General features: G+C 35.6%; 1 protein-coding gene across 1 annotated transcript in view; it reads right to left on the bottom strand.

Annotated features, from left to right (window-relative positions):
- Positions 1 to 26581, bottom strand: part of LOC145691485 (insulin-like growth factor-binding protein-related protein 1) — an 89509-nt gene that overhangs the window by 6039 nt on the left and 56889 nt on the right. Inside the window, exons 2-4 of the mRNA XM_081766903.1 lie at positions 18034 to 18190; positions 16183 to 16326; positions 1537 to 1712 (exon numbers count right to left, since the gene is read on the bottom strand). Of these exons, the coding sequence (XP_081623029.1) occupies positions 1537 to 1712; positions 16183 to 16326; positions 18034 to 18190 (477 nt within the window). The remainder of the gene's footprint in view (positions 1 to 1536; positions 1713 to 16182; positions 16327 to 18033; positions 18191 to 26581) is intronic.

The following is a 26581-nucleotide window of genomic DNA, read 5'->3' as shown; positions in this document are numbered from 1 at the left end:
AGATTAAGAATATGCGGTATTCGCATAACATTGAGCTTGTACCCGTCAAATATCAGACCGAGAATCCTGATTGTATTTAGAAAGGAGAGGCGAGTGCCATTAAAGTACAGGCTTGGATCATTGAGATAAAACGCAAATACTGTTTTTTCTCGTTTGAAAACCGGAAACTTGCCTCATTCAACCAGTGAATAATACAATGCAAACTAAGATGAACTTGTCAATAAAAACGAAGATAACAGGAATGATATTAAATAATAAGATAGTCAACGTAAAGAAGCAGGAGCCCGAAACAGTGATAAAACACTTCTCTCGCCAAGAGCAAAGAACATCACACTAGGAAGACTGCAGTCTGATACATAGTTCCCTTCCATGAATTTCTCTGAATAGCTCGAATTCATACAACTCTATAATAATACTCAGAGATGTTTCCAGATGTACTAAACCACGTGACTACGAAGATCCCACTATAAAAGCTGTTTTAAGATTCCCTAATCACTTATTTTAGATTTGTAAGTAGATTGTTTTTACTACATACATTATTTATAAACTCAAAAAGCCCCTTCCCCAGTGGTATATCCGCGACTGACCCCGGTCAAGTTGTAAAATTAATGTACTATAAAACTACTATTTTCGGTATAAAAAAAGATAATGCTCCTAAAAGTTTTCCACCCATCCACTTGCCCCACCCCTCCACGAAAAATGGTACATTGTTCTACAATGAGAGACAACCAAAGTTTAAATATGGAAGCATTGAAAATATATTTCTATGTAATCTCTTTTTTTAAAAAAAAAATGCTTTTCCGGAAAGAACAGAAATCTTAATGCATGTCTGTACACGTGAAGAATCAGTATTTCAAGTTAAATCAAAAAGAACACCACCCAGAGAAAAAGCATTATTATAGGAAAATGCACACCATCCAAATCGTCGTTGTGCCTTCAAAAACCGCTTTGTGCAGTTTTTGTTCAAAATGCAGTTTTTATTAATATTAGAGCATTTTGGTATGGAACATATTCCTACAAATATTCTTATACGATATCTTTAATTTAAGAGGTAACTACGTCATAAAACATAATCCGCCATGTGATGTTGCGATCAAATTGTCCCTATTATTTTTCGCTAAATGTTTTCAAAGCCACATACCTGATTTCATGTTAAAATGGTAACAATAACGCGCGTGCAATAGCTGCACCATATATGTTTTTATCTCCCACCTAACTAATAATAAAAACAATGCATTCATTTTTTGTATCTCCTATAAATTTTGAATTTTGCACATAACAGTTTTTGCAGGCACAGCTACAAAATAATATATCTTAAACAACGTATATAACTAAAAAAAAAAAAAATCACGGAAAGGATTCAATATATTAAAATTAGTTATAATACTTGTATTTTTCATGAATGTGAAAAATAATACTTATAATGTTTTGCTTTCCCGTAATTTATTAATAAATTAAATACCATATATCCATAATATCCTGTGTGTAAAATTTAACCTGATAGCAGTAAAATGTCAAGATCTTTGAGATACTAACCTGTCGCCCAAGCACTCCAACTTGGGCGGATGCCCTGGCTTCTCCCTCTGAATTCGAAGCTACACAAGTATATGTGCCCATATCACTGTGGCGGAGGTCAACGATCTGTACCCAAGATGTTGCCATGTAAGGTTCTGGACCGCCTCTTACTTGGATAGCTACATACAGGTCATCACCTATAAAAGAGCAAAAGGGTTTAATCCATAATGACTATACATTAAGTAGATATATTAATGAAGGTAATAGTAGCAAGAACTACTCTTAATGATTTTAAGCATTTATTTTTAAATTTTAACGAAACAAATTATTTTTGAAGTTCCTTAACGAAGATACTAATTTATCTTAGAAATATTACAATTTTTTTTCGGTCAGAATATGATATATCCATTAATCTTAAGAATTACATACTTCAGTAAATAATGATAATTATGTATACTGAACTAATGAACCACACGCGTTAATCGTTTCTCAAGTATATTTCATTTTTCTGAGTCTTAAAAAAAAAAAGGTTATACAAAATAAATCTGTTGATCGAAGTTATACCACCCAAATTCTGGAGAACGAATTAATTTTCCATAACTGAAAAGATCCATATATATATATATATATATATATATATATATATATATATATATATATATATATATATATATATATATATATATATATATATATATATATATATATATATAATTAAATAGTTTCCACGGAACTTCAAGATTATTATGGAAAGTTTCGTTTTTTGATTAATTGTTGTCAATCAAACATTAATGATTTTTTTTAAATGTTCGTCTGTTGCTTCTTGTATTGCCTACGAAATGAGAAATTTCTCGTTAGAGACGCAAGGACTTGGAGAAAAGCTGAAGTGAAGGCTCCCTTTTGAGTAGAAAATTTTGAACTTTTTATATATTTCAAGTAAAGTTTCAAGAGATAACAGAACATTCCATTATAACAAGAAAAAAACATTTAAGTATTGAAAAGAAAATTCCGAAAAAAAAATAAGAATCAAAGAAACTCGCTCATTAGAAAGGAAAAAGTCCAAATCGGTGGATGCAGTGGGTTTTCTAGTTCCAAGGATGTGTTTGTAGAGCTATTAGGTTATCGTTCAACGACAAATTTACTTTACTAAAACTTTTAATAACGTTAGCAATAATTGTTCTGAAAATGTAATAGGTTTCGTGGAACAAAATTATCATTTAACATTTATGAGTAAGCTAAAACTTCATTATAATAACTGTGTATAACATTTATTGAGGCCGCTTAAATTCGATGGAGAAAATGTTAAAATGCTATCCACAAATTTCTTACTTCAAAATTTTTGACACGATATAGCAGTAAAGAAAGAAGGAATCCTGTGACTAACGATGTTATAGTTAAACTAACATCACACCCAAGCTTGTCGTTGATACCTTTAATTTTGTAAACTGAACTCTTAGAAGTTTAGGTTAAAGTGCTTCCGAACAGAGAATCAGATGTAAGCAAGACCAGAGTTTATGCCATGGTACTTTCTTCTAGCCTTCCAGATTGCATTTAGGCAATCAACAAAACACATATATCGAGATGTATAACTTCCAGGAACTTGATAAAATGGTTAGGCAACCAAAACGACATTTGAAGTCTGGTGTTCGGATAATAGTGCTGTTGAATTTTTGTGACATTTGCGGTTTTCGGTTTTTGAGAAAACCGGTTTTCTGAAAACCAAAAACCGCAAAAGCGGTTTTCAAAACCGAAACCGCAAAAGCGGTTTTCAAAACCGAAACCGTAAAAGCGGTTTTCAAAACCGAAACCGCAAATGCGGTTTTCAAAACCGAAACCGCAAAAGCGGTTTTCAAAACCGAAACCGCAAAAGCGGTTTTCGAAACCGAAACCGTAAATGTGGTTTTCAAAACCGAAACCGCAAATGCGGTTTTCAAAACCGAAACCGCAGATGCGGTTTTGGAAACCGAAACCAATGTTTTTAATTACACCTTTTAACAATTGTGAAAGCATCTATCGATCGAGACAATTGTATTGATTTATGTCTGTGTTTCAACTTTTTTTTATTTGCTTCCGTTTCTTCCCACTTTCTTACGGTTTAGAACTCCGTAAGTACTGATGTGAACTTGTGTTACAAATACTGACCTGGTATCATTTGCATTTTTTTTTTTTTAGTTACTTCTTTGATGACACTTCCAAGGTACTTTTCGGTTGCAGGGAAGCAAACTGGACCCCACCTGATTTTTATATATTTTGTAAAGTAGAGCACGAGGAACACGAATCTTAAGGAATTTTGACATTCCGACTTCCCGAACTCGAGATACTAGAACTTATACAGTAGTTTTACATAGTATGTATAAAATTAACGAAGAAAGTTCTGTCGCTTTTTGACCTATCACCTTAGAACATCAATATGTCACCTAAGACCAGGGGTGTAGCCAGCAGGTTTCTGTAGGAGGGGCCCGTCGCTTTTGAAGGGGGCAGCTACAATCTAAAAAAAAATGTGTTACAGCTAGTGTTTTTGAAGCCTGAAAAAAACTGGAAAATTTTGGTTTCCTTCCGGAAAACTAAAAACACTGTTTTAGCTTATTATTATTATTATTATTATTATTATTATTATTAATAATAATAGTAATTTCATAAATTATATTACAGATAGTTTATATTATGTTTAAGCAACAACTACTGCCCCCGACCAAACATTATACCTTTGTGCATAACTATTTCAATACACAGAACCGATCTATATAGATAAACAAGAAAGTTCTATCGCTTTCTCACCCACCACCTCCGGACATTCATATGTCACCTAACACGTATCTGGAAGATCAAGAATAGATCGACAACCTTCTGCAAACGTACTTGAAGGCCATTTATTCCATCGCGGTAGAGGTTGGTGTTCCGTGAAGTGAAGAAGTTATCAAGTGCATTTTGCACCTCTACTTGGGATTTGAGCTGGCATCCTTTAAAGTGATTGTCCAAGGAAGGGAACAGATGATAATCGGACGGTGCAATGTCCAGGGAGTATGGCGGATGCAATAGTGTTTCCTATCCAAGGAGTAAAATGGTGTCCCGGGTCATCCTAGCCACGAGGGGCTTAGCGTTGTCCTGTAACATAAGGACCCCTTTGCGATTCAGAAGTGCTGGCTCCAGAGTTTTGAGTTTCTCTTGAACACGGCTCAACTGCTGACAGTACACAGTTGGATTGATGCGATGACCAGCTGGTAGCAGTTCCCGATGCACGATGCCACGAGCAGTTCATCAACACACAGGAGGACTTTCTTCTGGTGTAGTACTGGTTTCGGCTGTCTTGGAACCGTTCATGGGATGCTAACCAATTATGACGGCGCCGTGGAACTTCGTACAGGACCCATTTCTCATCACATGACAACACCTTGTCCAGAAATGGCTCCTTCCTCAGGCGAGACAGCAAAGAAACACAGGTGTCTGCTTGCGTTGCCTTTTGACCCGGAATCAAGTTATGTGGGACCCATCGACCCAACTTCTAGTGTTTCCTCAGGTGATGAAGGTGCTGCTGAATGGTTTCGCCACTCACACTGAATTGTCCCCATGCCGTAAGCGTCGGTGGACCACAAATGGGCAATTAGCGACATCACGCCAAACATTGGCGGCGCCGCAGCGACGATCCCCGGTGGCCCCTCTACCGTTTTGAAAATTATGCCACCAGCGGCAGAGATGCGACAAAACGCCAATGAACCACAAAATTACTCCCCCAAAATGTTAAATCGGCTATATGTGTGATTTAGTTACATTAAGGTGGGTCTAAAAAACACTTTTAAAAAGTACCAAAAAATTACCCCGAATGGAACTCAAACCACCAACCTTATGATTACTAGGCAAGTGTTCTTCCTACTTCGCTACGATGGCGATGAAGGAAACGTCGCTTGTAAAGGGATAAATCGTTAAGATCTTTTTAATTTGGTCAATCACAGTGCTCCTTTAACCGTGTATATTCGACGATAACTGTTTGGAATTAGATAAAATGTGTTCGCCATGTAATTTTGTAACAAAATGACGCGTGCCTATTTACTTTATTTCATAGTTCTCGCATACTCACTTTCTAATGATCGACGACAGTTGTCATCTAAATTCATACAATTATCGCACTTATCTCAAGATTTTTCACGTCATGATGTTGAGGCAGAGGTTATTCTTGACCCTCGGAGCTCACTTTAGGATCAATTCGTCAGCAAAAAATAATATATAATAATAACCGCATGCACATGACTGGCGACAATTCGTGTTGGTCCCTTCACGATTCTCCGCGAAGAATCTAAGAAGTGCGGACCAAGACGAAGTTCTCGCTGGTCGCTGCTACGCGGTGGTACTTCAACACCCCGACGCGAGATATATGTTTCGACTCGACGAAACCCGGCCGCCAGTGAGGGCCAACTATCGCAGACCTACGCAAAAAGCGACAGAACTTTCTTGGTTACTTTTTAGTCAGCCGGCCAAGCCCCGGAAATGTCAATAGAAAATGAACCGATGGCATTTGCGTGTTAGCAACAGGCATCCACCGTAGAGTCATAGTACATAGGCCCCTGTAACACGCCTTGCCGGATGCCAGGTTGAATTTTGGGGGGAAAGTACCCAAAATGGCAGAAACAAAATGGCGGACTCCAAATTCTTATCCTACACAAGAACTTCCTTATTTTGCGGTGGATCTACAATATTTTGGCACCAAACCTAGGGTTTTCGGGGGCGAGCTATTCGCTCATACCACTTGTAGGTTTTCAAAATGGCGGGAAACAAGATGGTGGACGCGATACATGTAAAAAAAATCATTTCTCTTTAATGTATTTTTAATATTGTCATGTGAAATATCACTTTTTATACGCAGGAAGCTTGTTTCTACAAACTATTTAATTCTGAATATCTTTAAAATGGCGGAAAACAAAATGGTTGAACAACAACAACAACAATAATAATAATAATAATAATAATAATAATAATAATAATAATAATAATAATAATAATAATAATAAAGTAATACCCGTAGCTCGTATGGGATCCCTATACTAGAAGAAGACGAACTCTATAAGTTCTCTGGCGTTAATCCGACCCTGAACATAGTTGTAGATTTTGTCCTATATAATTAATAGTACCTATGTAATTATTAAATATATTAATTAATATAATTAATTACAAGTTGAGGCACTAGAAGAAATTGTGCCATGTCTAAGTGTATATGACCATACTCATTATGCCAGATAGGCTCCAATTTACTTGTCTCAGTTGAAAACACTAGATCAAACATTTCCGGAAGTATACCATGAATTCATCAAAGGCAATTTTGTCGCCAAAGGACAAAAAATGCTTTCAATCAAGTACCGTTTGACCAAGCTACCGAGTGGATTAACAAATTATGTAAATTAGCAAACGGTGTAATTGGTATCACACGAACTGACACGGCAAGAGATAGGTTTTGCATAACCTGGACTGAAAGATCTCGCATTTCGGACGAAACAAGGGAAATGTTTGGTATTGAAGTTAATGATTCTATCACAATGCGCAAAGACTCTCAAGTCTCAAGATTACACCGCGATGAGGAAGATGTTCAAAGTCTAGTTGAACAGTTTAAGAGATTTAACATGTTCGCTATGTGTAAGAATGTTCCGCATCCTCCGGAGCGTGCAGATGAAGAAAATGTAATTGACCCACAAATGCTGGTTAGTTTATCGACAAATGACATAGCATCACCTGAAGTTCAGGAACATCTCCTGTCTGCAAAACAGCGAGGAGAAAATCTGGTGAAAACATTCTTGACAGAGAGGTTAATAAAACAAACAGTGCCATTCTTTTCGACTATGAAGAGACAGAATTTGCATCACTGTACAAAGTAGTTGTTACCACTCCACAAAATGAAAAGAAATCAATAAAGTTTGACAGACATCTGATACAACGTTTAGTCTGTGCACAACAAGCAGGACGAAAAGTGCAACTGGAGGATATCCTTTCACATGAATTATCACCCGTTCCACTTTCCTTGGCAAAGAACGATGGATCGATGAACTTCACCACTAAGTCGACCTTAATAGACATACTAACAATAAACATTTCAGCCACAACACCAGTTTCTGATATTTCTACTTGTTTAGGTGGTCATGCTTTGATGCATTGTGTTGGCAAACCTTCAGACTGCAAGACATTCAACGATTATGGAGAAAAAAATTCAGCTATATTTTTCTCGTACGTATCTTCAGAGGTTAAAAGAATTGCAATAACGTTTGACAGTTACCGACCATGCTCGATTAAGAATCAGACTAGAAGGAAAAGAGATGATAAAAGAAAAAGACCTATAAGAAAAATCATTGGCGATGGGAACACTCCACTCCCAGTTTCATGGGATCAGTATGTTGGTCTCAACAGCAACAAGATTGACCTTGCATCCTTTATTGCAAGCCAATTACTTCAACTAGCATGTCAACCCTTGCCAAAAAGCTGCGAATTGATAACTTGTGCTTCTCCTGATAAAGTTATCTCAAAATTTGAAAGGGGAACTAAGGCATCTGGTGTCTAATCACGAGGAAGCAGACACACTAATGATACTGCATGCACAAGAAGCTATTCGAGATAGTGAAATTGAACAGGTGATAGTGATGAGCAGGGACACTGATGTATTAGTTATGTTAATTCATTTCTTCGGTGAATCCTCCAAGAAGGTTTGGATGGCGGGAGGAACATCCAGAGATCGGAAATTCTTCAATATCAATGCTATTTCTACGAATCTGAACAAGACTGTGAGGAAAAATCTGGTGGGTTTTCATTCAGTAACGGGCTGCGATACGACGTCATCCTTTACCGGCCATGGAAAAAAGAGCTCCTGGAAAATATTCATTCAGTACCCACATCTCCTAGAAGGTGTCAGACGTGATTGATCAATGGAAGGCGTGGAGGAATTCGTCTGCAGACTTTACTTTGCATACGATCCATTTGGAGTTATCGACCGTGTTCGATACGAACAGTTTCTAGAAGGCAAGAAACAGTTGGAACATCTTCCACCTACAAAAGATGCTCTTAAACTTAATTTCAATCGGTCAAACTATCAGGCTAAAATATGGTTGTAAGCAAATACTGCCATCATGGATATTGAGAATCCCGAGGAAACTGGAGGATGGAGAAAGGATGATTCTAATCTCAAGGTTGTCTGGACAACTAAATCAGCAGTCACACAGGTATGCGTAGTTCTGGTTTCGTGCGAATGTAAGAAAAAGTGTCATCTGCCGTCTTGCAAATGCAGGCGTTCAACTCCACCACAACTATGCTTGCCTACATGCGGGTGCAATGGTATTGGTTGCATTAATCCAACGGCCAAGGATTAATAGGAACAAGGAAATTTGTTTCACATTGTACTGCATCTAAGACACTTGTCTGTTGCGATAACATGAAGTGGTAAGTGGACATATAATTTGTACGAAAATTGTTCTTGTTTCTATACTTTAGTCAATATTGTTCTGATATTACCAAACTGTATAAGAGTCATCTGAGAATGTTACTGCTATGACAAATTCAAACAAAAGTGCATAATTGGATTTAAAACCTTGTGTGTAAAAACGCTGTGTCTCCTCTTAATCCATAATTTTACGATTTTTTCTTTCATTGAAGAAGCAAGACGTTTGAAGTGTTCATCCGAAAATTGTCATCGATGACGAAGGTTTAAGTTTTCAATATATATATATATATATATATATATATATATATATATATATATATATATATATATATATATATATATATATATATAAGGTTTAATTAAATGAGTGTGTTTGCGTGAAAGAGAGAGAGAGAAAATATTTCAGGATGGAAGATATCTCACCCCACTTTGAAACACTTGGAATTAAATTCGATTCTTGAATCACCGGGAAACCTCGTTTAATACTATAGAAAGTCGATCGGAAAACGAACCGTAGAATTTTATGCCCGCCATTCTGTTCCTCGACATTTTTGAAAACTCTTAGAGTGTAACAAATTAGGTAAACTTAAGAATTGACTCCAATACGAAATATTGAAAAATATACTGGTAAATAGGGCATTTCCCTGCAGATTACGAATGTCTTGTCAGCCGTTTTGATTTGTGTTCCCGTCAAAATCCAGCCTGGCATCCGGCAAGGTATGTTACAGGGACCTAAGTATCATGGCTCTACGGTGGATGCCTCCGTCTAATTCAATTCTTTGGAATCTTACGATAAAATAAAAACGAAGAGAAATGTACAATCTAGAAAATCGGAAGTTTTGAAAACATGTCAGATTATAAAACTTAAGACGGCTCTTTATGCATACACATTACGATTCAACCATCTTGTTTTCCGCCATTTTAAAGATATTCAGAATTAAATAGTTTGTAGAAACAAGCTTCCTGCGTGTAAAAGGTGATATTTCACATGACAATATTAAAAATACATTAAAGAGAAATGATTTTTTTTACATGTATCGCGTCCACCAGCTTGTTTCCCGCCATTTTGAAAACCTACAAGTGGTATGAGCAAATAGCTCGCCCCCGAAAACCCTAGGTTTGATGCCAAAATATTGTAGATCCACCGCAAAATAAGAAAGTTCTTGTGTAGGATAAGAATTTGGAGTCCGCCATTTTGTTTCCGTCATTTTGGGTACTTTCCCCCAAAAATTCAGCCTGGCATCCGGCAAGGCGTGTTACAGGGGCCTATGTACCATGACCCTACGTTGGATTCCTGTTGCTAACACGCAAATGCCATCGGTTGACAAGTACCGATAAAGTGGCCGGCTGACTATTTATACGTAAGACTGATTTTCTTTGAAATTGCACTTAACTTATTTTAAGATTTTCTGAAAAAATGTTTATTTATTATTCATGACTAAAAAGACATAATTATTTTATTAACAGCTATACCTCACTTCCTGTTTTACACGAAATAGCATTTTAAAAAGCGAATGAAATCCAAACTGAAAAACTGAATAAAAACGTTGCTTTTCACCAAATTTTCCATCTGATAAAAAGTTTTCTTGAAACACTAATTACAGCATATAAATAATATAATGTACTTACGATTTAGTATAGTACCATTGTTTTATGATAGAATTTATAGTGGGGGGCGCGGTGGCTGAGTGGTAGAGCGTTCCCCTCCGGTGCTTGGGGTCCCTGGTTCGATCCCAGCTCGCGCCGTGTGGACTTTGTGGTGGACAAACAACCGTGCTCATGGGTTTTCTCGGGGTTCCGTTTTCTTCCACTTTCTTCATTCCACCATTTCATTCATTTCTCATAATCACCGTCTCCTTTGGCCTAACCGGCATAGGCGTGGGACGTTAAACTCAAAGATTTCATTTCATTTCATAGAATTTATAGTACCTTGTCAAAACGTTTGTCTTCAAACTGTCAAATACAAATCGCCGTAAATTGTGTAATCTACTGTCACAAAAAGTATACCATACTATTTTCGGATCGCTATAAGGAAGAAATACCATACTATTTTGTGATCGGTATGGTAAAATACTATTTTTCCATACTATTTTACCGTAAATTATTAATTATATGTAAACATTGTTATTTTAAATGACTGAAGCGAAGTAATCTCACGATGATGTTTTAACATCTGGTCATTAGGGGGGCCAGGAAATCACTTGGGGAGCTTGGCCCCGATGGGCCCCTCTTGGATACACCCCTGCCTAAGACGTACCTGGAAGATCAAAAATAGTACCCATCAGTATCAACGACCTTCTGAAAACGTTCGGGATGGGCATGGATTCCTTCGCGGTAGAACTTGGTTTGCCGTGAAGCAAAGAAGGTATCAAGTGCATTTTCCACCTTTACTACGGAGTTGAACTTTAATTCTCTAATGTGAGTGTCCAAGAAATGGTTCAGGGATAATCGGACGGTGCATTGTCCAGGGAGTATGGCGGTTGCAATAGTGTTTCCCATTTAAGGCGTAGGATGGTGTCCCGGGTCACTCTAATAATGTGGGGCTTAGTGTTGTCCCGTAACGGGAGAACCCCTTAGCGATTGAGAAGTGTTTTGAGTTTTTCTTCAACACGGCTCAACTGCTGACAGTAGACAGTTGCATTAATGTTCTGCTCTGACCAGCCGGTAGCAGTTCCCGATGCACGATGTCGCGAGCAGTCCACCAAACACACAGCAGGACTTTCTGCTGCATTACTGGTTTCACCTGTTTTGGAACCAGTTCATGGGATTTTAACCAATGATGACGACGCCATGGAGCTTCTCATCACATGTCAACATCCTGTCCAGAAATGGCTTCTTCCTCAGACGAGACAGCACAGAAACACAGGTGTCTGCACGCGTAGTCTTCTGGCCCGGAGTTAATTCATGTGGGACCAATAGACTCAAATTGTAGTGTTTCCCAAGTTGATGGAGGTGCTGCCGGATGGTTTCTTCACTCACATTGAATGTTAGCCCCAGTTCCTCACAGGTCTCTCCACTGTTCGCCTCAATTGCTACCTGAAGATCTTCATTTTGTACATATGTTGGTCTTCCGGCACGTAGTGCGTCTTTCGTGAGTGTTTTGTCACCGTTCTTAAACTTTCTAAACCACCCTTGCACTGTCTGCGTAATCACGACACCCTCACGAAAGGCCTGAGATATCTTCCGCCCCACTGCAGTGGCGTTTGATCCAAGTTTGAACTCGTACAGCATACACGCCCTTATGACGCTCTGTAGAGGTTCCATATTCACTATGTCCTTACACAAGTTGATGTTGTAACTGAACTGCCACAAGCAGATAGAATGTTGGATATACCCACACCAACATCTGGCCTTCGCCTTTTCTCCATTCGCATTCAACTCACGGTGTAAGGATCAATTGAACACAGACCTCCACAAAAAGCGACAGAACTTTCTTGGTTACCTTTATACATCTCACAGGACATAATATGTTTCGTATAGAGAATATATCTATATTAAACTTAGTTTTAATATCTCGAGCTCCGGAAGTCGGAATGTCAAAACTCCAGATTCGTGTTCCTCGTGATCTAGTTTACAAAATATATAAAAATCAGGTGGGGTCCACTTTGCTTCCCTGCAGCCTACTTTTCAAACGAAACTAAGTCTTCCAGAGTGTACATTTTGCTTCAAACTGAGTTCTGCCCTGGCTAACATACGTAAATTCGCTTCTATAAGTGTCGTTAAAGTTACACTTGAAATTGTCGTTCGGCATTCTTGTAGCTTATGAAGGCATGAATAATTCAAGTATGTTTGTCACAACATCTACAAAAGAATATTCATTCGTATAGAACCTCCAATACATTACATTAAAAACACATGAATTACACAAAGAAAACTATTATGCATTAGAGCAGATCTCTTATTAGCGAATGGCCCTACACTCACGCACTGCTCAGATAGCTCACAGCCTGAGCCTGAGCGCAAGTCCAAATTTAACTCAATCGCGATTAAGATTGTCAAAGGTGTAGCGGTCTACGTTGAATATACCAACACTTTATTCACTAAGTCGTCTTAGATTTTTCTCCAATCCCAAAAAGCGGGTGGTTTTTCGTGATTAAGATAGCGAGGGACGAATATAGAACCTGACAATCGGGTGGTACCTGCAAAAATCGGATAATATGACAACACTAAACTAAATAGAAAATAAGGTATATCCCTATTTAAGATCACTACACCTGCAACTCATGAAATCCAATTTGAAATCTCATCCACTTAGACTGAGATCTTTAATATTATCATTACTCTTTCACTTTGTTTCTAAATAGTACTGCCACTCTTTCTTTTGTTAACAAAATAAAAAAAAACACCACCTCCCTTTCTTAAAAAAAGAAAAGAAAAAAAATTAGATCGCAACACACAATTTTATTGTTGATTTGTTGCCACTCCAATAAATGTGAATGTTGTGGTTTTGCATGTGTTGACTGGTTTCTTATCGCAAGTCCCAGACACCTGCAATAGTTCATACGTGAAGGGAACACCGATCATATTTTATTCTATATCTTTTTACTTCCCAATAACGATAGCCGTGCCTCTTTGTGAGAAACTGCAACTTATTTTTTTTTATTTTGCCAATTGTAAAAGAATACTAAACAAGAATTTCCCTACACGTTAAGACATTTTAAGAAAAAATATCTTCTTTCACCTCTGCATATTTTGAGCATTTTTTCCCTACGCCGGGGGAAATTTCCCTCCATCTGGCAACTGTGAGCCGAAGATGGGAAAGATTCTTTGCTGTTTCCTCGTCGTTACTTGATATTAGTGCTCTCGAATTTTTGTGACTTCTGCAGTTTTCGGTTTTTGAGAAAATCGGTTTCCAAACCGAAACCGCAGATGCGGTTTTCAAAACCGAAACCGCAAATGCAATTTTTAAAACCGAAACCGCAAATGCGGTTTTCAAAACCGAAACCGCAAAAGCGGTTTTCAGAACCGAAACCGCAAATGCGGTTTTCAAAACCGAAACCGCAAATACGGTTTTCAAAACCGAAACCGCAAATGCGGTTTTGAAAACCGAAACCGCAAATGCGGTTTTGAAAACCGACATTTCGGTTTTATGAAATTTCACTTTTTTCAAAAACCGGTTTTCGGTTTTTTCAAAAACCGATTTCGACAGCACTATCGGATAACGTACACTTGCTGGAAACAACTGTGATCAAGACAGCTAACTACGGACTGAAACATAGGACTCGCAAGTACTGGGTGTTCTAAATGCACTTTTTAAATTGTAGAACCCACTCCAGGAAAACAAAAGTGATACTTGATAAAGAAAGTCATTTAAAAAGCCGAAGAAGCGACAATTTCCGATTTTTCTGTAAAAAAAAAAATCGACTTTTATGGGGGGAAACTTCAGGCCCAAAAGATGGTTTATTTGTATCTCGTATATTTCTCGTCTTGATTTATTTTCAAGATGAGAAGCACATTTTTAGATTCGTAATGAGACGAAAAATTTCACGTGTCTCGTGGAAAACGTTACTAATACTTGTAAATAAGACGTCTGAAGTTTAGTCAGTATCTTTGCATTTCAAATTTACTATGAAAATCTGTGTTTTCAAAATCAGTTAGTAGTAGTTCTTTGAACCACCTTTATGTTCGTTTTCGAGTATGAACATCGATCAAGGAGCCTGGATGATATGTATTTTTGATTTATTAATGCTAATTATTCAGCAGCTATCCCTATTGAATTTCGTTTACCATATGAATTTCCTGTTTCTAAGTGCAAAATTTTACCAAGACTACTTCCAAACGTCAAATACATAAATTTGCCAGACTAGACGAGACGTGAAAAGTTCTTCGCGAATCGAGACGAGACGGTACCAATAAAATTTATGAGACAAGATATCTCGTCTCATGTGCAACAATCCCGTCTCATTTCTTTCAAAATTGAATTTACTTTCAAATCTGGTTTCAATTACAAACGGTAATCTCAATTCTCTTGATCTCATTGTGAATAATCAAAGTGGCTAACATTGCGCTAACACCTTTTTGTTATCAGGACAATTTTAGCCCTCGAAACAAGAAGATAATTTGCATCCCCAATCACCACGATAAGGATCATTTTTGACCTGTATATGGTTCTCGTTAATAAAGCTGTTTCCAAAATAAAAGCAATTATTCACATCTTTATTAACCGCTTAACGGTTTTACCCGAATTATTACGTTCAAAGGTAATACGTAAATCTTGATTATCCCGAGTTATTACGTTGAAACTATATTTTTCCGTTCGAATCTGTATTTAAGCGAAATGTTTCGTTGTGAGAAGAAAAGGTGCAGGCAGCAAATCTTAACAAGCAAATTAACCGTCTTTTGTTTTGGTTAATTTTACACCAGGCGGCAGTGTATTACTCCTGCAGTGCCCGAAATATTTCGGGATAATCCCGATTGAATGTTTTCACGTTTTAAATAGCCTCAACTTATAAGACGATAGAAATTTTGCCATGATTCTGTTCAGGACTTAGCAGATAAAGCTTTTGTTTAAATAAAACATATTTTTTCAGCACGCAAATTCATTTAATCTTACAATTATTTTATTTTCAATTGTGCCCGAAAAAACTCTGGATAATCCAGAAGTAGTATTTTGAGGGGTTATAACTTTCGAAATTTGGTTCTGAATGACAATTAAAATAGATCGTGTTAGCAAGCATTTATGATAGATTTAAAATATGAAATAAAATAATATGATCTTTTTGGGACGTTTCTCTAAAATAAATTCAACCGTTAAGCGGTTAAATATTCATTTCATCCTTGTGTTGACTGACTTGTTACGTGTTATTTCTTTGACCGTTAATACCACCTAATCGTAATAGTTACAAACTGTAAAGCGACGCTTACAAATATAACAAAATTTACTACTTTGCTTACGAAAATATTCAATTATTTTAAGATATTAAGGTGTAAATAAAAATAACATGCTGTGTTTATATAACCTGCATTGTTATTAACAGACAGCTGAAGCTTCAGATCGGTTGTTTAGCAAGGTTGGAAAATTAAACGAAACGCCACGACTGGACCAAAAATGACTCAATATCGATAATATTTCAATTTGTAAAATATGTAACTAATGCCTAACGAACGTTATATTTCTTACAGTTGATCTTTAAACATGTACTGAAGAATAGATGGAATTTCAGGCAATAATTATTATACAAAAAAATCTGAAGGTAGTGGTAATTTTGACCCGGTATTGGTGTTCCGAGAAACAAATTTGCCAAAAGAAAACTTACTTGGTAATACTCTTTTAGAGCCATCAGCACCACTGAATTCCCAGCTAATGCTCGGTATTGGGTTTCCTTTTACTTCACAGTCCAAAGCCAACCCTTGATGAAGAGAAGCCACAGAGTTCTCCGGTCCGGAAACTATCCAAGGAGCTGGATGAAAAGCAACATGTATTATTAGAACATAAGAACTTAGAAACATAAGTTTGTTTAATTTTTCTGCTTTATCCTTACCCCAGTAGCTTAGTTAGATACGTAAACTAAAGGTAGGGCACTAAATTCCTATAAAATGGGTCAGGCTAAAAGAAATACGCGTGACCAAATATACATGAAAACACACACGGCATTAACACTATCATCTATTGAGGACAGTCATCAGATCCTGGTAATATTTATATGGAACTGAAACAATCGTCTTGAAATATACACAACGTGAAAAGTGAACATGTACACACTGAAGTCGCTTAATTACGGTATTAACATTGTCAGCCGTTGAAATATTTCATGGTCTAGCTACGAAGACTATCATCAGATCGTAATGAAATTTATACGAAATCACCGCGAAAGCATACTCTTTTGAGCAACTATGTTGAAGGTGTGCGTCAGCTGTTGAAGAGCTTCATGCCTAGCTCCAGACTTCCATCAGATCCTAGTGAAACTTATTTGAAATCAGTGCGAAATCATACTATTTCACACAAAAAAGTAAATAAATCAATAATAATAAATAAATCAACAAAATTAGTACTCTTATGTCGAAGTTATGTGTGATTATACACACAATTATGGTACTGACATTATCAGCCATTGTTGAGTTTCATTGTCTAACTCGATGACTATCATTAAATTCTAATGCAATTTACATGAAACCACCGGCAAAAGTTATTCTTTAAAACAAAACAAAAAAATCATTAAAATCTGTGCACCTATGTCGAAGTTGTGTATGAACATAGACATAACATATATATAAATGGGTCTAATTTAGGACCTTCTCTTTTTTTTTAAGCCGAATAAAAAGTGATCAAAGCACTTAATATATTAATAATACTTGGGTAACATTTTCGATAAGGTAACATCAGTTTTGTTGTATTAGACCTAATACGTGTTGAATATTTCTAAAGCTATAATAAAAAATATACAAGCAATCAAGTAGTGAATTGAAAACATTCTGAAAACTATTAAATTCTAACAAGAAGCAGAAAATGATCCTAGCTGTTATTAGTCACTAACGAAATATTCGAATAATAAGTATACTTTTATCAGTTTCTACCAACTGTGGTCACAAAACAGTTGTGACCACAATCTACAGATTCTTGATCGATTAACTAAAGTTTCATGTTCTCTTTTTTATCACTAAAGCCTTATGAAAGGAATCTGCTGGTTTAAATGGATAGATGGGTGATAGATTCTGGGGCCACACATACAGAAATTAGCCACCTGATCTGAAAGAACAGCCTACATATTTTGTAAATATATATATTTCTATTGACTTTCTCATTTGTCTGTTTTTATTGACACTGCTTCTCATCTAACCAAAATAAGCTACTCTTTTAGCTACCAACATAGTATTTCAAAATCATGAGATTCTTTATCGTGCTACAAATATATTTATTGTCAAACACTAAACCCTAGCTATCAGAATCCACCTCCTTAAAACTTATTGTCTACACGTTAAGACAAAATGGTATTTTAATAGCATCAAATGACTTATAGTTCTGTTTATATGAATATCTGACAGCACAGTGGTAAAGACATTTTCTCAATAGATTTTCATTGTTAAAGAATGTAATTCAAAACATGGTAGGAAAGCAAAACAGAAAAGAATAAAATAATTTATCAGCATTGGAGAAAAATGTCCTTTACCTGTTTTGCAAGGTCCCCATTGTTTCACATCAGGTGCATTACCACCAGCCGTGTTTGCAGCCTCGGATCTCAATTGACAAATTGTATCATAGGTTCTTCCATCCGTACCACAGACCATTTGCTTCTCCTTGCAATAACACAATGCCTCTGGTTCATCCTACAAAACAATATAAAACAATCATCAATACCTTTAAAATCAAACCGTTTTGTCAGTTAAAGAAACATCTGATATTGCGAGATAATAATGTACTGTATAAGATAATAACATTCTAAGCACCAAGTTTAGTGTGCGAATTGGAATATTTTTCCCAGGGAAGAATGAATCTCCCTCATATATAAATCCAGCGATCACACACACATAAACTCTCTATCATATATATATATATATATATATATATATATATATATATATATATATATATATATATATATATATATAGGGTGTTTCAAAACAACACCGACAATGTTTAGGAGGTGATTCCTTATACCAAGATAAGACAAAAAGTATAGACCAATCTTGGTGCACAAATGCTTCCTTTTGGAGTTATAGGCTGCCAAAAACATGAACAAATGAACTTTAAAGCTCAATAGCTCCAAAACTATAGAACCTACCGTAGTCGGGTCAAGACTTCACTGAAGAACTAATATGTGCGCTATCTAAAAACACATGTTTCAGAACCCTAAGGTACTCAAGCAACAATTTTTATAGAGGGAGTTTTTCTACTGGCATATAATCTGAAATATTCACTAAGTACCTCTACAAAAATTATTGCAGAAGTACCGCAGGATTCTGAAACTTGGATATTTAGGTAGGGCATATACTAGTTCCTAAGTAAAGTTTTGACCCGACTACGGTAGGTGCCATAGTTTTGGAGCCATGGACCTTTTAAAGTTAATTTTTTCATGTTTTCGGCAGCCTATAACTCTGAAAGGAAGCATTTGTGCACCCAGGTTGGTCTATACTTTTTGTCTTATCTTGGTGTAAGGAATCACCTCCCAAACGTTGCCGGTGTTGTTTTGAAACACCCTCTATATTATATAATACAAACAGTTCTTTCTTGCTTGCTTCAAACCAAAAATGTCCTCATGAATAGGTAAAATATTTCAAGAGCAAAAGTGTGAGATTCTAATGACTACGAAAAGGTTAAGAAGAAAGATATTTCGAAAGCTGTTTTAGCTCTTTTTTTTTTTTTTTTTTGTCTGTTTGTTTGTTTTTAGTTTGGCTACACTAAAGAAAAGCTATTCCCTGTTTCTATCTTCATGACCAATCGAAAAACTTCTAGAGGGAGAAAAAAGTATCCCTGCCAGGGATGAAAAGGGGGGATTTTTATTAGGGGGTAATATCTGACATCTCCCCATCAATTCGCATATTGATCAAATTATTCTCTGTGTGGTATCATTAATTGGCTTTTCAGAAGAAATAAACAGGTAGCACAGAAAGAGATTTTTATTTTATTAAATGATATTTTATAATACAAAGGTATTCGTTATTAAATAATATACTAATACTATTATTGTTTACTAGCCATGTATGTAGCCAGTTTTCTTTTTTGTTTTATCTACATATTTTCAAATTGAGATAATAGGCTAAAAAAACGTTTTAAGCAACAATTGTTAGTTTCGGACATGAAAACTTGAGCGGCATTGCTTAAATTCAAACTAAAATTTCACTCGTGTCCGCAATTAATGAACCAATGACACTCTCAGTGATTATAAAGGAAAATTTGTATACTATGGTGCTACAAAAAAGTGAAAATAGATATGTCAGTGTATACGTCCTGCTATTCTAGAGACCTCATAGTATATCTCTACGTTTACATACAAAATAAACCCATTTTCAGATAGTCTTATAATTAATAAAACAATTTTAAAAGAACTTACGAATAAAACATTTCACCAGAAAATCTATATAAATGCCTCAACAGTACCATTAACGTTTATTCATACGCTTTTATGGTGTTTAGAGAATTGCTATCATTAAAAAAAAAATGATCAAATTAAATTAAAGGAAATATCCACAGTTCGTTTTTAGTATTCCAACCTTCTAAAATAACAAATTTTCCTTTTTATAAGATAGTAATATAAAAATAAGTGGATAATTTGGGGGTTTTGTTTAGCAAAAGATACTTTTTTTAAGCACCCGAAAAACAAGTTCAGTGGGTCAATAACCAGGAAACGCCCGGCCTTCATCTTAGCTCTATACTTTTTTTTATGTTCTTTATGTATCTTGTCTCCCACACTGTCGACAGATCAACTTCAGGCGGGGTCATCTTCGAAACCATTTCCGAGGATAACAAGGTTATTGTCTCCCACGTGTCACGGCCAAACAACGAAAGTGAAAAAAAAAAGTAGAATTAGAGAACGAGTTCTATTTATTGGTTGTGTGTTGCACACGTAACTATACTGTGTATGCTCTAATACAACTTCTTCGCTACCATATGTTAGCACTTCTCTAATATCCATGTTAGCCACACCAAGTGTGTTTTTTAAAACAAAAAGACAAGTAGCGCGAATACTTTTTTAATGTTATAATCTTCGCATTCAGATTTTCATGTCTAAGAAAAGATCTGAGGACATTTATTATTATTATTATTATTATTATTATTATTATTATTATTATTATTATTATTATTATTATTATTATTATTATTATTATTTTGTAAATATTGTCTAACTTTCTGTAATTCCAAAACTTAACCGTTCCTAATAAACAGTACCTTTTACTGCAATACTTCATTCTAATAGACCATTACCTCGAACTTCCATGATACAAACTAAATTGTACATGAACCTTCTACAGCAGTGCAAGGGCGGATCTAGGGGGCGATCGTCCCGATCTCCCCCTTAGAAGAGGAAACTTTCTTATATATAAAAGAGAACGTACAAATCCTTTGTTCCCTCATCACGCTAATACGGCTGAACCAATTTCTTTCATTTTTGGGGGGTTATTAGGATTTGGACCCTAGATGGTTTTTATCATATCACTTTAATTTTCAATTACCAGTGTCTTGAGATAATTGACCATTCAAGTGTCCATAACGTACAAATCCTTTGTTAGTTCATCATAGGTAAAAATAAACGTATTTATATGCAACCCGCATAACCGTGTCACTCGGCGGGTTAACATAAATGACAGGCGATATAATGTTAACATTTACTGCAATTCATATCACTTGAAAGCGAAAAAGTAAAAATTATCTAAGTAACAAAGTTTATTGCGTTCCGGGGTGACCGCAGCGAAGCGGGGCGGGTTAACATAAATGACAGGCGATATAATGTTAACATTTACTGTAATCTTCTATGGTTTTTATCATATCACTTGAAAGCGAAAAAGTAAAAATTATCTAAGTAACAAAGTTTATTGCGTTCCGGGGTGACCGCAGCGAAGCGGGGTGAACGCTGCTAGTTTTATATATAAATAAAAACCCATCATAGAGTTTGGAGCTCTTAAAAGTAGCTCTAAGTAGCAGTATTACAACCCACCGCTCACCAGAAGTCCGTCCTGGATCCGCCCCTGTAGCAATCATGATACTCATGTCATTCTTACTAAAGGTCAATTTCTCCAATCGAGATAATAAACAAAATGTATTAATTAAACTTCATCAAATACTCCACACACGCAAACTTACGAAACAACTACTGCAAACGAGACAGAACATGACCTACATCAAGAATACAGATGCAGATATATTAATCAAGAATACAGTATTAAAGCTGTGCGTGCCGCGTCGCGATATCGTGCGCGGTGTGCCACCAGTCAAAAGAAATCGGGAATGTTTCTCTTCTTCACTTTTTTGTTGTGTTTAATTTTATTTATATATGGATGTATTGAATAAGCGAGCGAAAGTGAGCTACTACAATATCTATTTTGATTTGTCTTCTTATTTGACCATATATTACGTTGCTTCTACTGTACATAGCATTGGTAGTTGTTGATCATTGCCTATTTTAGCATACATCATACATTCAATAAGCTACATTGCGTATCCTTGCCGGTATTTCACGCTTTCACAAGGGGTACATTTCCCCATACAATTTCTAAACAACATTAATGCACATTGGCATTATTGGAATTTTTATATACATATTTATTATTCCATTATATATATATATATATATATATATATATATATATATATATATATATATATATATATATATATATATATATATATACAGACAGATAGATAGATAGAACTACTTTATGTACATATTAAAGAGATATTTACAAATAATTAGTAAATAATAATAGATTTTTACGTATTTTAATTCCCTCATCAGCCATTTCCAACTTAATGCTCTGTGACGTCATTGTTGCTCCCATTTTAAGTAAACCACACGGAGAGGAGAAAGAGCAGGCCGTAATCTGGCGTTGATAAAAGGCAGCGTTCATAGGTAAACAAGAGCATCGATAGTATAGTCGATGTTTTTTAGACATAGCACTTGTAACTTCATAGCTACACATACACTGCCAACATTTCTTTATTTCATTCTCCTACCTCAACCCGTCCCATCCTTTTCTCATTGTTTCTCTGATTTTCTCAGGTTCTAAAAGCACGCTGTGACGTCATGCATAGACCAGTTGGAAATGACTGTCTCTATGTGATATATATATAAGCGATACATTGTAAATGTTCTACCTAACGTAGCCTATACAAAGATTACCGACCATGTTCATATTCCCTTATAAGTGAACAACTCGAGTTTTAGAGTTTCAACAAGACAATTTTAGCAGGGTTCCAGAGATGAATTAATGCGGATCACCTAAAAGTTTAAGTTCCGTACTGACTAACACACCGAAACAACAGTGGCTTTACACAAATATAAGATGTCTCATTACAGAAAACAGGATTATTGTTTGGAATGGGCAATTCGAAGTGTATTTATATACATGTGACTATATAATGTTGTATAGCCACGCTTAAAATAATATCCTTACGGGCATTTTCTAAATTTACGGCAGGGATTCAAGGAATTACAAACACACAATATTTTAAAAATCAGGGGCAGTAGCTTGATTTTTATGCAAAACTTATACTATTACGTATTTATTGTTTGCACGCATATCCTTTCTGCTATACCTTTGTTTCATCAGTAGTCACAGGGAGAGGCTTGAGACCTCTTGGTCCCCTCCTTACAGTGCCACTGATTCTAGCTACAGGATGAAAATTTAATTTTGAGATTAAGAATAGAAACATTGATTTAACTGAATTGTGGCCATGATCCCCAGGGATACATAAAACTGAAATACATATGAAAAGTTCAAACGTTATCACTTCAGAAGATATAGCTCAAACTGAAATGATTTGAAGGCTTAGAAAATTAGAATTATATTTAGCTTAGCATATTAACAAATTGTTACATAGCCAAATGAAGAAAGTAATAGCCATTCATAACCAACTGCCGCAAATATTCTACATATAAGTAGAGTGTAGAGTCTTGTATTAATTTACACCTGTCAAGCTCAACGAAATATCTGGAATCGCAGTCGGATCTAATTACTTTTTGCAGATCTTCTGAGAGTTGATTGGATTCTTAAGAAGGGATTGAGTAGAACGGAAAAGTCTTTTCTTTCTGATTGCACTAATAAAACCAGCAATAAGGCTTGTTTGAAGGTGAAGGTCAAGAGTTATAAGTGGAAGGACAGATAAATAATCTAACAGAGGATCTTCTAGAATAGCCCAGTTTCTTTCCACTGAATTCTTCTTTGAAACACTAAGTTTTAAATTTTATGGTTGAAACGGTTTTTTTAAAAGCTCTCTTATATTCATGGAATTCTGTAAGCTGACGATACCATCTCCTTTCTTTTACACTTTTGCGTTTCAGTTTTCTACTTCTTTTAAGAGGTCACCTTGTCCGCAAACGTTCCTGTTAAATTTAGCATAATATATCTTTTTCAAGTAGTTCAAACCAAGATAGACGCAAATAAAAACTTACGTAAATTTGATGTTAGAAACTTGTCTATTTGGCTTTAAAAGAAAAATCTTTTCATCCAATTTTTTTTTGGGGGGGTGTTTTGAATGATTTTTTGTGTTCTTGGCACTCGATCCGTTTAACAGGATGTTCAAGTTTATACACACTGTCGTAAAAGTAGAAAAATTGTAATGACCTTGACAGTGAACTGGTTAAGCAAATGTTGATGTCTGGAAGTTCTCCCGCACTTCCTAACAGAAGAGCTTTATAATATGTTCTAGCAAAATAACGGCATATGAGTATTAAGTGATAAGGTGTGGAGGGGGGGTTTCTTTCAGGCAATTCTACACTTTGTACACGTTAATAGCTACTTTTAGATACACACAAACAAGTTGTCCCGCTTTCAAGCTTTAGAGAAGTCCAATACTACAAGCCACTACGTCCTTGTAGTATTGAACGAGTATTATTCTGTACCCGATAAGTAATTGCAAAATAATCCATCTATATTTTCAGAAATATTAGTAGTCACAGGCTGGAATCGACCCATGGACCCCACACACGATAGGTAAGCGCTTTACCACTGAGTTACTGCGGCTCCTAAGAGATATTGCAGTGGACCTTCTTCGAACAAAAGAAATTTGATCAAAGTTACCAACCTGGACCATGAGGGAGGGTGAACAAGGATATTCATTTTGATGAAGTAACTACATACAGACTGCCCCCCTCCCCCCAAAAAAAAATCAAGATGCAAATTTTACAAGCAGAATACATGTAATATGAGTGTAACAAATGCCTTGTTATGTTGTATAATGCGTATTCAAGTAGTTTTCATTCAAAAAAAAAAAAAAAGTAATATTCTTGTCCTATATCAAGCAACATTACATAAAACATCTAGATTTTAGTATTATGTAATTTACTTGTATGTTGTAGTGCCACGAAGTATTATAACCTATCATATGTGGTTAAGAGTGAATTATAATGTAGAATATAGTATATATTCCAATAACGCTTTAATACAAATCCATCACAGGAAAGAAAACAAATTAAGAAATTTATACTTATATTCCGCCACTGCTCCCATTGTGGGAACATGCAATAAAACTTGTCATAACAACGAGCTCTTTTTTAAAAAACGTATTATTACCTGTATGTCCGCAGAGTTCTGAAAAATTAGTCTTGTCTTAATATTCCGTTTGTTTCACACAGCAGCAGGTAATGAGTGAAGTTGCAATTAAATCCTCGTAATATATTATTGTAGATATATACACAAATAATAGTGCACAAACTTAATTATTGTCACGGCCCTTGTACTATTTTGAAATAACTAAATTGAAACAACTAGTTCTTAAGTTGCAAGTAAATCTTCACAATAGTTTTAAATCGGCAAATTTCCTGCACGCTAGCGGCATCTGTTGGCATCAGACAGTCAGGTAGCGTAGATAGTGACACCTATTATCTTACCTGTATACGATTAGGAATCAGTGATATTCACAGACTTATATGTTTGTACATTCCAGGTAGGATTATTAGTATTACTATTAGTTGTAGTAGTAATAATATTCTGTCATCACTGGAACGTCATTTACTGTTAGCTCAAATTTTCTATTTATTATATCCCAGCACATCTTTCACAGTTCCTCTATATATTCAAACTGCGTATTAGACAGATAAAAAAAAGTCAATAATATTATCTCAAAAACCGAAGAAAACATAATTTCTGCAGACAGTTTCGATGTTGTGCCATAAGTTTTTTTTTTTTTTTTTTTTTTTTTTTTTTTTTGCAGTAAGATATATACAGTAGTTACCTGTTCCATAGAAATCAACAAGCTATCAAAATATACTTTCTAATTTATTCTAATACTGTGATTATTTATTTTCATGCACCGTTGGGATTGTTTGTACGTTGTTCTGGATAATAATATGTTGACGCAGTTTAACTTCTACCGGTAACTTAGAATCAAAGAAAGAGGAGCATGGGGATTATTGAACAATTTTTAATTTCTTATTTTCATATAAATAGACATCAGAGTTCATCTAATGACAAAAAGTTTCATATAAATAGACAAATATAGTCTATGAGCAACGTACCGGTACTTCACAACTCCTTGCAATGAAAACTATGTTAGCCCAATATTGAAACTGTCTTTCATGGACGCTTGAGGAGACGGTTATTATTTATCTAGTAAATATGTATCTCATATATTTTTTAAACATATCTGTTACTGTAATCTCCTCCTTCTATATATCTCTATTATTGTTCCGTCCCACCTCACTTTCCCATTTCAGCTCCCGTCAAGTGGGCTTTGTGGTGGACAAATACCGTGTGCGTGGATTTTCTCAGAGTTCTCCCTGTTCATCCCACTTTCATCATTCTATCTTTATCATTCATCTCATCATCACCGTCTTCTTTAGCCTTTGAACATGATCATGAGACGTTAAACTTTGAAAAAAAAATCCAAAACCTTTTTTCTCAGCTTAGTAATAGAAATTATTCTAAATTCTCCTGACTTTCTTAGAAATTCATAGTTAATTTTATGACAGTCTGAATGAGGTTGTTGATACGTAGAAACTTGTGAATCATTAAGGTCGGATATGAATACGGAAAATAGTATGTACACTCAAGACTCTATCAAAG

Source organism: Thermobia domestica, chromosome 1 (assembly GCF_964235325.1).
Source record: "Thermobia domestica chromosome 1, izTheDome1.hap1.1, whole genome shotgun sequence".
In the NCBI taxonomy this organism is placed as follows: domain Eukaryota; kingdom Metazoa; phylum Arthropoda; class Insecta; order Zygentoma; family Lepismatidae; genus Thermobia; species Thermobia domestica.
Note: the sequence above shows the minus strand (reverse complement) of the source record. Positions and strands in the feature narration are given on the sequence as shown.